The 14,769-nt window shown below is 45.1% G+C and overlaps 1 protein-coding gene across 3 annotated transcripts; it reads left to right on the top strand.

The window, feature by feature from the left end:
• The first annotated feature begins 947 nt into the window (after positions 1–947).
• CFAP144 (cilia and flagella associated protein 144) lies at positions 948–14,289 on the top strand. 3 transcript variants are annotated; one of them, XM_061412263.1, is made up of 5 exons: positions 948–1,602; positions 5,835–6,044; positions 9,054–9,113; positions 12,793–12,896; positions 13,966–14,289. In XM_061412263.1, the coding sequence occupies exons 2-5, from the start codon at positions 5,912–5,914 to the stop codon at positions 14,074–14,076; spliced, it is 408 nt and encodes a 135-aa protein (XP_061268247.1). In that variant the 5' UTR covers positions 948–1,602; positions 5,835–5,911; the 3' UTR covers positions 14,077–14,289. The 3 variants fall into 3 exon arrangements, with proteins under 3 accessions (XP_061268247.1, XP_061268245.1, XP_061268246.1); XM_061412261.1 differs by having other exon boundaries at positions 954–1,602; positions 14,098–14,289; XM_061412262.1 differs by lacking the exon at positions 948–1,602 and adding an exon at positions 2,700–2,791 and having other exon boundaries at positions 14,098–14,289.
• The last annotated feature ends 480 nt before the right edge of the window (positions 14,290–14,769 follow it).

The following is a 14,769-nucleotide window of genomic DNA, read 5'->3' as shown; positions in this document are numbered from 1 at the left end:
AAATAGGGAAGTTTCCCAGTCCTGTAGCTAGATTTCCAGAGAGGACAATGAAAAGTTGTGTGAAACATGGGAGGCAAGGATATTGGGTCAGAGAGAACACTCAGAATACAGTGTTATAAAAGAGAATAGGTGACCAAATGGAATTATGATCTGGACGGTGATCAAAGAAACCAGGACTGCTAAGCAGAGAGAACTGCTAAATTAGACAGATGAAAATGGGAGTTGCAGCAGCCTCCTAAATCACCTGATTTAGGTGCCTTGGGCAGTGAACAGGAAAGTCCAAACCTAGTCATTAGGCACTCAGGACTGGGCAGTCATCCTGTCAGCTTTGCCCCTGTGTCTCTGATTCCATATGAGAGTCAGGCAAAACACCAAGGAACCACAAGGACCAAGAGGCAAGCTATATTGTAAAGTTCTGCTTGAAAGCACCCCTACAAGATTCTGTCCTGAAACATGGGAAGGGGTCATGCTGACTGTCAGTATTCTGTGTCATTCCGTGCTCCCTCTTGCATGCCCCCTACCTCCTGACGTTTGCCCCATATTCTAGTTTATACCTGCTTTGTCACCTACTCTGATTACCTCATCTTCACGGAGTGATATAAATGATGTGAGAAGGCTTTGTAAAATGTAGTAAGTTAAATACATGGGGGCATTGACGTCTCCCCCACTTTGACCATTTCTGCTTTAGATCCATTCTCCCAACTCCCAAGTCTATCCTAGCCCTTGGATCAATCTCTGCCTACTGAGGGCAAAACTGTATGTTATCCCAAGAAATAGGGGCTAATATTATAACTCCATTTATCCTCTTTGCCATTTCCCATAACCACTCTTCAACCTAGAAACTGAGACCATTGCTCTGGTTGGCGGACTCTTCTTATTGGCTCCAAAGGGAGGAGTATGTACGCTTCATAATGGGCATTCCAACATGGGGTGGTGCCAGTGGTAGTGTATCAGATAGGTTCTGGAGCAGGTGTGAGCTTCTGCCAGTTTATTTTCACAAGATGAATAACTAGAAATATGCCATTGAAACAATGACAAAAAAGCAGTCATTTGTCATTTTTTCTACCTCCAGTTTCCCCATCTCACGCTCAGCTTCCACCTCCTCTTTCTGTTCCTTCTTGCTCTCATTACCCAAAGCTCCTTCCTCCCTGTATCCTCAGTCTTTTAGCCCTCAGCCTACTGCGCAGCCCCATCCACCCCCTTCACACTTCAGGCCTACCCATCTCCCTTCTCTGACTAGCGTCACCCCTTCCTGCCACCCCACCTTAATGACATCCACGCCCAACTCTTTCCCTGTCTCTTTCATATCAACTGCTTACCACCCTGTTCGTCTTGCTCCCCTTTCCTGTTACTCCTTTATCTGTGCCCCTACTGCCCCTACTGCCCCTTCTTTTAGTCCTTTGGACTCTGGTCTTCACCAACACTCCAGCCAATCTCAACCAGACCTGCTGACTCACAGATCTTATCCTGGAGAGATTATTTCTCTACTACCAGGACAGACCTGATACAGTTCAGAATTGCCAGGATTGTGGATTCCCAGAAGGCTTAACCTGGTGGATCTAGTGAATTCAAGATGATGGCCAAACAATATTCAGCTTGAAAGTAAGTTCAGTTCTTTGCAGAAGTCCTTTTCTATGATGATGTTTTTAGCCATGAGCAGACTCTGGTTATCTTACTATTATCTGTGTTTTGCCTTCATTGTAATTTAATCAATACTCTTTAGACACCAATAAAAATCCTAACAAAAACAGACTGGTTCCAAATTGGGAAAGGAGTATGTCAAGGGTGTATATTATCACCCTGCTTATTTAACTTATATTCAGAGTACATCATGCTAAATGCCAGGTTGGATGAAGCACAAGCTAGAATCAAGATTGCTGGGAGAAATATACATCAGATACACAGATGATACTACCCTTATGGCAGAAAGTGAAGAGAGGAACTAAAGAGTTTCTTGATGAAAGTGAAAGAGAATGAAAAAGCTGGCTTAAAACTCAACATTCAGAAAACTAAGATTATGGCATCCGGTCCTATCACTTCATAGTAAATAGATGAGGAAACAATGGAAACAGTGACAGACTATTTTTCTGAGCTCCAAAATCACTGCATATGGTGACTGCAGCCATGAAATTAAAAGATGCTTGCTCCTTGGAAGAAAAGCTATGACCAACCTAGACAGCATATTAAAAAACAGAGACATTACTTTGCCAACAAAGGTCCATCTAGTCAAAGCTCTGGTTTTTCCAGTAGTCACATATGGATGTGAGAGTTGGACTATAAAGAAAGCTGAGCACCGAAGAATTGATGCTTTTGAACTGTGGTGTTGGAGAAGACTCTTGAGAGTCCCTTGGACTGCAAGGAGATCAAACCAGTCAATACTAAATACCAGTCAATATTCAGGAAATCAATCCTGAATATTCATTGGAAGGGCTGATGCTGAAGCTGAAACTCCAATCCTTTGGCCACCTGATGTGAAGAGCTGACTCATTGGAAAAGACCCTGATGCTGGGAAAGATTGAAGGCAGGAGGAGAAGGGGATGACTGAGGATGAGGTGGTTAGATGGCATCACCGACTCGAAGGACATGAGTTTGAGCAAGCTCTGGGAGTTGGTGATGAACAGGGAAGCCTGGCGTGCTGCAGTCCATGGGGTCACAAAGAGTCAGACACAACTGAGCGACTGAACTGACCTGAACTGAAGACCTCAGGAAGTTGTTAGACTCTTGATAGAAAAAGGGACCCAGGCATGAATCACAGTGACAAGTAACAGAGGTTCTTCTCCAACTCAGCCAGGTACAATGAAATCTGTTTGCATTTCAGCATGATGTAAAGGTTTATATAATGGTGTAAGCAAAGAAAATCACAGTGCCATCTGGTTGGACATCCAGTCAGCCAGCAAACATTTACCAAAAGCCTGCATCTGTACATACTGTGCCAGGTACTGGTAATTCAGAGATGGCCAGACACATTTCTTATTCTCAAGTAACTTAGATCTATAAAATAAGTTTAGTATTCTAGAACTACAGAGTTGAAGTTGAGCATGGCACGAAGAAAAATTGGACTAGGGGCTATACAGTTTGGAAAAGTTTTTGAAAGAAAATTACATGTGAGCTCATTATAAACATTAGGCAATTGTTCCCCAGACAGACAACAGGGAAAAGAGCCTTCCAGGCCAAGGAGATGGAGCAACAGGAGCTAAAGCAAGGATCATGATGTTGCTTGCTGAGCTTAGGAAACTGCAGACATGTCCACCCATCTGTCATGTTCAGCACTGTGTCTCCAAACCTAAATTTACCGGGAACACACCGTTCTGGATGGAGGGATGGATGAGTGGATAGATGGAATGTACTTGGGGGGAAGACCACAGGCTCTGGAGTCAGCATTTAGGTGCTTCCTAAAACCAGGGGTGGCTCCTTTCTTTATGCTAGGGCTACTTTTAGTCTTTTTTTTTTAATATAAACTGTATTAAATAAGGTATCTAGAGGAGTAAAATTCATAGAAAAAGTAAAATGATGGCCACCAAGGGCTAAAGGGAGGAGGCAATGGGGAGTTGTTTAATGGATATAAAAACTTTCTGGAGATGAGTTTCACACAGTGTGACTATACTTCACAGTGGTGAACTACAATACTTAAAAGTGGTTCAGATGGCAAATTCTATGTGTATTTTACCACAACTTTAAAAATTTAAATAAATAAACTGTAAAGTTCCTAAGTTACTTTTAGGGTTAAGAAAGGGTTATCCTGTCTATGTTATTTATCATAGGGGTGATATGGGGAGGAATGTCTTTATGCATGGGAAACCTCTCCATGTTTCTTAGATAAACATCAGTTCAGTTTAGTTCAGTCGCTCAGTCGTGTCCGACCAGGAGCTGACTGTGGCTCAGATCATGAACTCCTTGTTGCCAAATTCAGACTTAAATTGAAGAAAGTAGGGAAAACCACTAGACCATTCAGGTATGACCTAAATCAAATCCCTTATGATTATACAGTGCAAGTGAGAAATAGATTTAAGGAACTAGATCTGATAGACAGAGTGCCTGATGAACTATGGACGGAGGTTCGTGACATTGTACAGGAGACAGGGATCAAGACCCTGTCTTGATGGAAAAGACATGCAAAAAAGCAAAATGGCTATCTGAGGAGGCCTTACAAATAGCTGTGAAAAGAAGAGAAGTGAAAAGCAAAGGAGAAAATGAAAGATATTCCCATTTGAATGCAGAGTTCCAAAGAATAGCAAGGGGAGATAAGAAAGCCTTCCTCAGGGATCAGTGCAAAGAAATAGAGGAAAACAACAGAATGGGAAAGACTAGAGATCTCTTCAAGAAAATCAGAGATACCAAGGGAATATTTCATGCAAAGATGGGCTCGATAAAGGACAGAAATGGTAAGGACCTAACAGAAGCAGAAGATGTTAAGAAGAGGTGGCAAGAATACACAGAAGAACTGTACAAAAAAGATCTTCACGACCCAGATAATCACAATGGTGTGATCACTCACCTAGAGCCAGACATCCTGGAATGTGAAGTCAGTTGGGCCTTAGAAAGCATCACTATGAATAAAGCTAGTGGAGGTGATGGAATTCCAGTTGAGCTATTTCAAATCCTGAAAGATGATGCTGTGAAAGCATCATGCACTGCACTCAATATGCCAGCAAATTTGGAAAACTCAGCAGTGGCCACAGGACTGGAAAAGGTCAGTTTTCATTCCAATCCCAAAGAAAGGCAATGCCAAAGAATGCTCAAACTACTGCACAATTGCACTCATCTCACATGCTAGTAAAGTAATGCTCAAAATTCTCCAAGCCAGGCTTCAGCAATACATGAACCGTGAACTTCCTGATGTTCAAGCTGGTTTTAGAAAAGGCAGAGGAACCAGAGATCAAATTGCCAACATCCACGGGATCATAGAAAAAGCAAGAGAGTTCCAGAAAAACATATTTCTGCTTTATTGACTATGCCAAAGACTTTGACTGTGTGGATCACAGTAAACTGTGGAAAATTCTGAAAGAGATGGGAATAGCAGACCACCTGACCTGCCTCTTGAGAAACCTATATGCAGGTCAGGAAGCAACAGTTAGAACTGGACATGGAACAACAGACTGGTTCCAAATAGGAAAAGGAGTACGTCAAGGCTGTATATTGTCACCCTGCTTATTTAACTTATATGCAGAGATAAACATAGAGGGTCTCAATTTTGGACATGTGCTTTAATGTAGAGAGGTTTCTTACTCCTTCCAAAATATTTTTCAGGAAATGACTAGTCAAGGTGAGGCTGAATCCTAAGCCCATTACATCTTGGGTCTGTCACTTTATCATTCAGTTCAGTCGCTCATTGTGTCCAGCTGTTTGCAACCCCATGGACTGCAGCAGCCAGGCTTCCTTGTCCATCATCAACTCCCAGAGCTTCCTCAAACTCAAGTCTGTTGAGTCGGTGATGTCATCCAACCATCTCATCCTCTGTCATCCCCTTCTCCTCCTGCCTTCAATCCTTCCCAGCATCAGGGTTTTTTCCAGTGAGTCAGTTCCTGGCATCAGGTGGCCAAAGGATTGGAGTTTCAGCTTCAGAATCAGTCCTTCCAATGAATACTCAGGACTGATTTCCTCTAGGATTGACTGGTCACTTCATGGCGAGTCTGTTTTCTGCAAGTGTCGGGCAGCGGTTCTGTAACCAGGCTAGATATGTCCTGAGAAGCTGGGGGAGGTGGGTTGAGCGCCCAAAGAGGGCGTTCTAAGATTTGGGGCTGGGGGATGGGCGAGCAGGAGCGAGGTCTAAGGGAGGCGGGTGAGCTAGGACCGGTTGCCTGGAGCCGGCTTGGGACTCTGTTGCCTGGAAACAGCCTTTGGCCTGGCACCTGGTGAGCGTCTGGCGAGGTGAGGCGGCGCTGTACTGACCGGACACAGCAGAGCCAAGGCCATGGCTGGACACCAGAAGGAGAAAGCGATCGCAGATGAGGTCCACCAGAACCAGATCCTGCGGGAACTGTACCTCAAAGAGCTACGAACCCAGAAACTCTACACGCAGTATCACGTGAATCCACTCCGCAAGGGTGAGGGGCGCTACCGGACAGAGGGAGGAAAAGAGGGAAGGAGCCGGCAGGTGTGCGGGGCAGGGGGTGCAGGGTGGAGCCCAGTAAGAGACACCTCCTCTGACCTCGCCCCTATTCTCAACATTTCAGAACTATGACTTTGGGGTTGGGGAGGGGGTCTCATTCCCCATCACATCAAACAGATGTATTAAAATGCATCCACATCCTGATTAAATATTTTATTGTAACGAATTTGAAAGGTTCTTTATAAATTTGCTTTTGAAATATTTTGCAGGGTTTTGTGTTTTGCGTGTGTTTTGGTTTGTTGTTGATAAGTTAAAGGATTTCTTTCCATCTTCTTATATTGTCTGAGGACCTTCAGAAAATTTAAGGGGCACAGACTCAAGGCCCAATTAATTAAATGCCCCCTAATTAAATGGCCCCACCCCAACTCTTCTCCCTTTGCACATTCCTGGGCCAGTTTCATCTGGTCCTGTAACATCAGCTCCCTCTAAAGGCCACAGAGTCTCAAATGGAGACCCAGACCCACGTCCACAACCACCTCCCAGCTCCCTTTCCCTGGTTCATCCCGCACCCCTCTCCCACCTGTGGCTGCTCCAGAAGATCTTGTTTTAAGCACAAGGCACCACAGCCACTCTTCTCTCCCTAGTTAGAAGCCGGGAGTCATCCGCAGTCTCTCTCTCTCTCACTCCACACAGCTCAGTAGGCACCGTACTGTTCCTTTCCTTAGCGTTTCTCTCACAGGAGGGTTCCCACGTTCCTGCCTCAATGGGAGACGCCATCGCGCAAGACTGCGAATCCTCACTTAGCTCCGCCCTCTCTCCATCTGGCCTCTGAAGCCTCAGCAGGGCCCTCCTCACTCCTGCCTGCATTGATCTGATGCTTTCCTAACTCTCTTTCTCCCTCCAGGCCCAACCCTCCAACCCTCCCCTATACCATGGCTGGTGAGAGCTGTCTCAGAGGCCCCACAGCTTCTGAGCTGAGGTTTACCCTGATCAGAACGTAAGGCCCCTGTGGATGTGGTTCTGCTGCTCACTCAGCTTTATCCCAACTCCCCTTTACCCGCACCCTGTTCCTTTAATAAACATTTTAGTGTCTATTCTGCAGCATCCACAGGCTCTTTTCTGTCCCACCATATCTGAATGCGTGGAATTCCTAAATCACCATGCTATTCCCCCATCTCTTCACTTTCTCTTCTTTCTGAATTCTCCTCCAGCCCTTGTCATTTGTCATTCAGTCATGTCCGAATCTTTGCGACACCAGGCCTCCTTGTCCTTCACCAACTCCTGGAGCTTGCTCAAACTCATGTCCGTGGAGTCAGGGATGCCATCCAACCATCTTATCCTCTGTCATCCCCTTCTCCTCCTGCCTTCAATCTTTCCTAGCATCAGGGTCTTTTCCAATGGGAAAAGACCTCCCAGTCCTGGACCTGATTAGCTGTAGTCCACTGCAGCCCAGCTGTGTAGAAGAAATGGATTGTCATTATTTTAAAATAAGATTTGCATATAGTTAAGGTATGCTGCTGCTGCTGCTGCTAAGTCGCTTCAGTCGTGTCAGACTCTGTGCAACCCTGTAGAAGGCAGCCCACCAGGCTCCCCCATCCCTGGGATTCTCCAGGCAAGAATACTGGGGTGGGTTGCCATTTCCTCCTCCAATGCATACCATGTGACATTTAAATATACATTTATACAGTGAAATAATTAGGACAGTCATTTATTTAAGCATAACCACCTCCTCACATACTTACCTTTGGGGGTTGGGGGTGGGGGATGAGAGTACAGAAAATGTATATCTTCATTTTGCTTATGATAACCTGGTTTTCCTCTGGATCCTCCAACTACTAATTTCAAGAAAACCACTTAACATCCAATTCTGTTTAAGCTTGGCCCATTTCAACAATTTTCATAATCCCTTCCAGCAGTGTCCAGGCTTCCTAGGAAAGGTGCTTGGTCTCTCAGCTCACAATCGTCAGGCACATGATTAATATGATCCATTGGGATTAAGTGAGGAAATATTAGAATTTTTACTTATCATTATACTTATGTATAAAGAAAGAAATGATGCTTTGTTAATATAGGACAATAGTGCATAGAGACTATATCAATATACACATGTGGAAGTTTTTGTGTTTTTTTACTGGTAGGAGATAGGGATAAAACACATGGAGACCACTGGTTCCTTCTTGCCTCTGCTCACTTACTACTCCATTCCACCTAGCTCCCTCCACCAGAATTACTCTGCTTCTTGATATTTCTCTAACTCACCAAGCTCACTCTTGGATCTTCCCCATGTATCTCACACAGCAAGTTTATTCAGGACTCTGCTCCTCTGTCTGTCTTTAGAGACACATCACCCACACTGTGCCCCACCATCAACATGGGTTTATCCATATAATGTGCTCTATGTGGTTGCACATCTTACTTATATTTGCCTGATATTATACATCTGTTTATTGAGCATCACCACAAGTAGAGTGAAAGCTCGGGGAGAACAGGGACCTTCTCTGTCTTGTTCACAGCCCTACCTCCACTGCATCAGTAATTATGAGCTGAATAGATGTCTGTGCATCCTCCACCTGGTACCACATGGCCTCCTGGGTATATATCACTATCTCTGGCTGCCTGATACATCTGCAGCTCCATAGATCAGTCTGTCCAAGAGACCATTCCGAGATAATGGAAATGTTCTCTGTCTGTGCTGATCTGAATGGCAGCCAGTAGCCATATGTGGCTGTTGATCACTTGAAATGCAGCTGTGGGACTGATTTTTAATTGTATTAAATTTAAATTACTCAAATTCAAGTCTCCACACATAGCTGGTGGCCATCATCAGGACAGTGCCTCTCAGATTGTGAGGTCCTTGAAGATCCTATGCCCTAGTGCCCAGCGTAATATCTGACATTGGACAGACACTCAAAAAATGCTAAATGGGTACCCAGCATAGGGAGTGTCTTAGAAAGGCCAGGGAGAAACTTTTTTAACTTAAACCTATGATGCTGTTTTTCTCCAGTTCACACAATCGCCAGAAAGCCCATGTCTTGGCATGATAACCTGGAAGAACCTGCAGATGGTAAGTCCAGGATTTGAGAATGATGTTGAGACAGAGACCGAGGCAGCTGGCTGGGAGACTCTCAGGGTAGTGGTTCCTTAGGGCAGGCCTCAGTCCTCTGTTTGATCATCTGAAAGCTGAACTCATACTGACAAAACTCACGAGAAACCAGCATTTTCAAAACTGCCAGTTTATTAACTGTCAAGCCAAAAAACATGCTCCTCATGGCCCTGACATTACATTTGTTCATCCATCCAATACTTAGCTGATAACAAGCACAGGTTCTGGAGTTCTACTAACTGAGTTCAAATCCTGGTTCTGCCATTCATTAACTGTGTGACTTTGGGCACTTTTTTTTTTTTTTTAACATTTCTGAACCTATTTCTTAGAGATGTTGTGAGAATTAAACAATATATTGCAAGTGTTTAAAACAGTATCTAGGGCCCCACGCTGCCCAGACTAGCAAACAATACAGTCAAGATGGCTAAAGGTGATCCCAAGAAATCAAAGGGCAAGATGACTGCTTATGTCTTCTTTGTGCAGACGCGCAGAGAGGAACATAAGAAAAACCCTGTCCCTGTTTTGAGGTCCCTGTCAAATTTGCTGTGTTTTCCAAGAAATGCTCCGAGAGGTAAGAGAAGTCTAAATTCAATGAAATGGCAGAGGTGGATAAAATGTGCTATGATCGATAAATGAAGGATTACGGACCAGCTAAGGGAGGCAAGAAGAAGAGGGACCCTAATGCCTCCAAGAGACCACCATCTGGATTTTTCCTATTCTGCTCTGAATTCTGCCCCAAGATCAAGTCTATAAACCCTGGCATCTCTATTAGAGACGTGGCAAGGAAGCTAGGCGAGATGTGGAATAACTTAAGTGACAGGGAGAAGCAGCCATACATCAACCAGGCAGCAAAACTGGAGGAGAAGTATGAGAAGGATGTCGCAGACTAGGTCTAAATGGAAGTTGATGGCGCCAAAGGTCCTGATAAAGTTGCCTGGAAAAAAGTGGAAAAGGAAGACAAAGAGGAGGAGAAGGAAGAAGGGGAGGAGGAGGATAAATTTTAAAAGCTGTTGATCTGTCTCCTTGTGAATACCTTAGAGCAGGGAGTGCTGTGATTGACACACCTCTCATCCAAGACGTGTCTGTTGCCCTCATTAGGTTTAACTACCCGATTGGATCATGATCTATCGTAGTCTCTCCAAGTGCTCTAGTAATTGCCAGCAGTTTACAGGAAGTGGCCGTGGGTATCTGGAGCACCTGGAAACTGTATCAAAGTTGTACATATATCCAAACATTTTTAAAACAAAAAGGCTCTCATGTTCTCCTCACTCTGTGCACTTTGCTGTTGGTGTGACAAGGCTTAAAGATGTTTCTCGCACTTTTTTTTTTTTAATCTGTAAGGTGGTGTGTTAATTCTATGGTCATTGGCTAGAAATCCCGAGTTCTCAACTGTACATATCTATAGTTTGTAAAAAGAAGCAACCAAGGCACACTCTTGACGTCAAGCTCCTTGCTTGGTGTGGAGGCTGTGGGGGTGATGCCTTCTGGAGGGGCAGGCTCAGGGCGTGCACTGTGGGGCTGGACCTGTGAACACCGCAGTGGGCATCCGTTTAGCTTCAGGTTGGCTTGTTTTTGTATATAGTGACATAGCATCCTGCTGCCATTCTTAGCTGTGGAAAAGGGGGCGGGGGTCAGCTGGCATGAGAAGTGTTTTGGATCCTTTTTAGTTGAAGTGCGGTAGTTTTAAACTGTTTTTTAAAAAAAAAAAAAAAAACCGTAGAACTCTTGTCAGCAAAGCCAAGAGCCACAGCACCAGTGAAAGTTCAAGAACCTTCTATACTAAACACAATCTGCAACGTTCTGTTTTTTGTTTGTTTTTTTGTATGTTTAGAATGCTGAAATGTTTTTGAAGTTAAATAGTATTACGTTAAAAAAAAAGTAGTACATAGTGATCGGGACATGTTATTAATATTATTTTCATTATTACCTGGTGATAGTCACTAGAATGGGGCTGGGAATGTCATACCATAGGCAAAGAGACAGACATGTAAATACCCAGGTAAACAGAGAGCTAGATTGGGATGGCAGCAGCATGGGAAATAGGTGCCCACCTCAGACAGTAAAGTTCTGGAAAGTACTCCTGGAGAAGGTGAGGTGGAGTATGTTAGGTGCAGAAGAATGTGGAAGGACATTCTGGTTACACGAGAAAGCACAGAAATGAGACACCAGCATGGCCAAGAACTGGGAGTATTTGGCATGGCTGTGATAATACAGGTAAGTGGGGCCACATTTAAGAATAGGGGAAGAAGATACTTGATAGGAAGCCTAACTCTGCTGACAAGCTTTTCTCCTTCCCCTCTACCTTCTTAGGGTGGAGTTTGATGGAGGAAGGGTTGGGAAATGGGGGTGGGCAGAAGGAGTGAGGATTTCACAGCATCGTGGAGACAGACAAGGAAATAGACTGATAGAGAACAAGGAAGTGAGATTTCCATCTGTAGTGGAGACACCAGCCTGGCTAGAGCAAAGTATACCAGCTGGGGACTTGTAGCAATAAGGAAAAAAGCAGGTGGTAAGGACTTCATTACAAGCCGCCTTGTATTCAGGATTAGATCGGCCCAGTGCCCAGTCCTTTATTTTTTAATTCCATTCTCGAACATCTTGCTGAGGTAGATATCTTCCTCCCATTTTACAGATGAGCAAAGTGAGGCCCAGAGAAGTTAAACCACCTGTCAAGCTAGTAGTAGAAGGGCCATGAATGTCTGACTACAAGCCAGCTTCCTCCCCTTGTCAGACTACCTCCCTCAAACAGAGACTGGATAAGGTAGAAAATGAAATCTACTTAAGTCCTTAAGGTGTAGAGTTAGAAATATACCTGGTGTTGACAGCCATGCTGATTTCAATCCAGAAGGATCTGACCTCACTTCTTATAGTCCAGCTCCTCACTGTCTCTTCTGCAGCTTCATTGCCCAAACTTGCTCATGCCCCAGGGCCTTTGTTCTTTCTGCCTGTGATGTGCTCCTCCTCTGCCTCTCTCAGGGCTGGCACCGGCAAGGCATCCAGAGAGGCCTCCCCTCGTCATCCTAAGTAGCCAGCCCTGCCTCCCCCTGCCCCCAGCCTACTCCCCTCTTCACAGTGTCCATCACTGCCTGCCTCTACGCGGTTTGTTTTTCTTTTTATTTCTAACTTTCCATTTTATATTGGAGTATAACCAATTAATAATGTGGTATTTCAGGTGCACAGCAGAGCAACTCAGCCACACATATACATGTATCCATTATCCCCCAAACTCCCCTCCCACCCAGGCTGTCACCTGACATTGAGCAGAGTTCCCTGTGCTATACAGTAGGTCCTTGTTGGTTACCCACTTTAAATACAGCAGTGAGTACATGTCGGGTTTGTTTTTATACTTGTATATTGCATCCCCTGACCCCCTCACCCAGTCTACATTACCAGGAGACCAGGAACCATGTCTATCTCACTCTGCTCTGCCTCCAGGACCCAAACAGTGCCTGGCACAGAGTTTGTTCTCAACAGATGTTTGTTGAGAGATGCGTGGAAGAACCAGATGCCTGTGTCTTGTCTAGGCAAGCCTCTGAGGCTGGTGCTCTGCCTGCCAGGAGGATGTGCCAGAGTCAAGGGCACAGCATCTCTCATTGGTCCCCAAACCTGACTCCTTTGTCACCCCTGCCTCATCTCCCAGCCAGGTTTCTAAATCTTATCCACCACGCTGCCCAGGGACCCAGAAAGAAATACCCAGAGACACAGACTGAAGGTCAAGAGATTGGATGGGATTCTGAGCCTTTGGTAAGTGGGTCTCCTTTACTTGGAAGGTCAGCGGTAATCCAGCGGTGGTTAAGGAAACAGAGTTTGGAGCCAGATGCCTGGACTTTTCTGGCTACCATGTACTAGCTGTGTGACCCTGGGAAGTGACTAAGCTCTTTTGTGACTAAGATTCCTCCTAGTACAATGGAGATAATCCAGTATGTCTCTCATAAAATTGTTCCAAGGATTAGATAAGACAGTGCTTAGAACACAGTGCCTGGTACAAAGTGAATACCGCCAAGTGTGGATTAAACAAAGCTTGCTGATGACAGATGGCCTGAGTTTGCTCTCCCAGCTGTTAGTAGAGGGGTCTCGGGCATGTCACCTACATCTCCAAGTTCTGTCCCCTTCTCTGGAAAATGTGAATGCTAGTAACATATTTGTGTCATTGATTGGAAAAGCACCACTAAGTGCAAGGAGCCTGGGAAATGCAGTCTTTAGCATCGGTTCAGTTCAGTTCAGTCACTCAGTCATGTCCGAATCTTTGCGACCTCATGAACCGCAGCACGCCAGGCCTCCCTGTCCATCACCAACTCCCAGAGTTCACTCAAACCCATGTCCATCAAGTCGGTGATGCCATCTAACCATCTCATCCTCTGTCATCCCCTTCTCCTCCTGCCCTCAACCTTTCCCAGCATCAGGGTCTTTTCAAATGAGTCAGCTCTTCACATAAGGTAGCCAAAGTATTGGAGTTTCAGCTTCAACATCAGTCCTTCCAATGAACACCCAGGACTGATTTCCTTTAGGATGGACTGGTTGGATCTCCTTGCAGTCCAAGGGACTCTCAAGAGTCTTCTCCAACACCACAGTTCAAAAGCATCAATTCTTTGGCGCTCAGCTTTCTTTATAGTCCAACTCTTACATCCATACATGACCACTGGAAAAACTATAGCCTTGATTAGACAGACCTTTGTTGGCAAAGTATGATCTCCCTAAATGATATAGGGCTTCTGTTCCTAAGAAAGAAACACAGGATTTTGAATAGACTTGAAGAACTTCCTGTCGCACTTGTCTTTTAATTCTGATTATGTCATCTTCATTTCACAAACAGGGTTTAGCAAGAAAAAGCACCAGGGGCCACACATCAGGAGACTGGGACCTGAGTCAAGTCCAGGTCCCTACAAGACAAGGTCTTCCCCCTTCCCCACAGGCTTCTTTCTGACATCTGCCTGCTCCTCTCTAGGTCAACGCACAACGTGACGACCGCAGGCTGAACCACTTCAGGGTCTACAAAGACATCACTCTGTACAAGGCTAAAATGTGGAGCTTGGGAGAAGACGATCGCCACAAGTAGTAATCCCTCAGCCCTGGCAATCCTTGTCATTAATGCCCAAAGCGTGTGCTGCCCGGGTAAATAAAGACACTTTTAAGCCTTGATCTGACTATTTCTGTGTCCAGAGTCTCACGTTTCTCCCTTCTGCCCAAGTGCACCAGTCCACATCCTTAATCTTATAAACCAGCGAGAGAATTCCAGTTAAAGATGGCAAACTAAATGTATACAATATCTCCTCTGCCTTCTAGACCCCGATAAAAGACAACAAATTGATTTTTTAAAAGATAAATGAGAAACATTAGCAACCAAGAAAACTGAAGCCAGTGCTTAGAAGATGGAAAGCTGGTGGAAGAGGGTGGAGGAAACCACAAAATGTGAGCTGAGTGGGACACCTCTGAGCACAGAGCCCGGTCCCCCCAGGTCTCTGGAGAGGGGTCAGGATTCTGGACAGAATGGGTGTAAGGCAGGGAACTGAAGGAGGGAGGGAGTCTGCTGGGAGTCCCGTCGCACACCCCAGCGCCAGATGCTTAACAGCTCCCACACTGGAGGTTTACTCTTGCGGGAATGGGCAAAGGCCAGGGC

Source organism: Bos javanicus, chromosome 3, assembly GCF_032452875.1.
Source record: "Bos javanicus breed banteng chromosome 3, ARS-OSU_banteng_1.0, whole genome shotgun sequence".
NCBI lineage: Eukaryota > Metazoa > Chordata > Mammalia > Artiodactyla > Bovidae > Bos > Bos javanicus.
Note: the sequence above shows the minus strand (reverse complement) of the source record. Positions and strands in the feature narration are given on the sequence as shown.

Coding starts and splice junctions, on each gene's coding strand:
- CFAP144 (XM_061412263.1), top strand. CDS start 5,912: ATGGCTGGACACCAGAAGGAGAAAGCGATCGCAGATGAGGTCCACCAG. Junction 6,045..9,053: donor CGTGAATCCACTCCGCAAGG/GTGAGGGGCGCT, acceptor GTTTTTCTCCAG/TTCACACAATCGCCAGAAAG. Junction 12,897..13,965: donor GATGGGATTCTGAGCCTTTG/GTAAGTGGGTCT, acceptor TTTCACAAACAG/GGTTTAGCAAGAAAAAGCAC.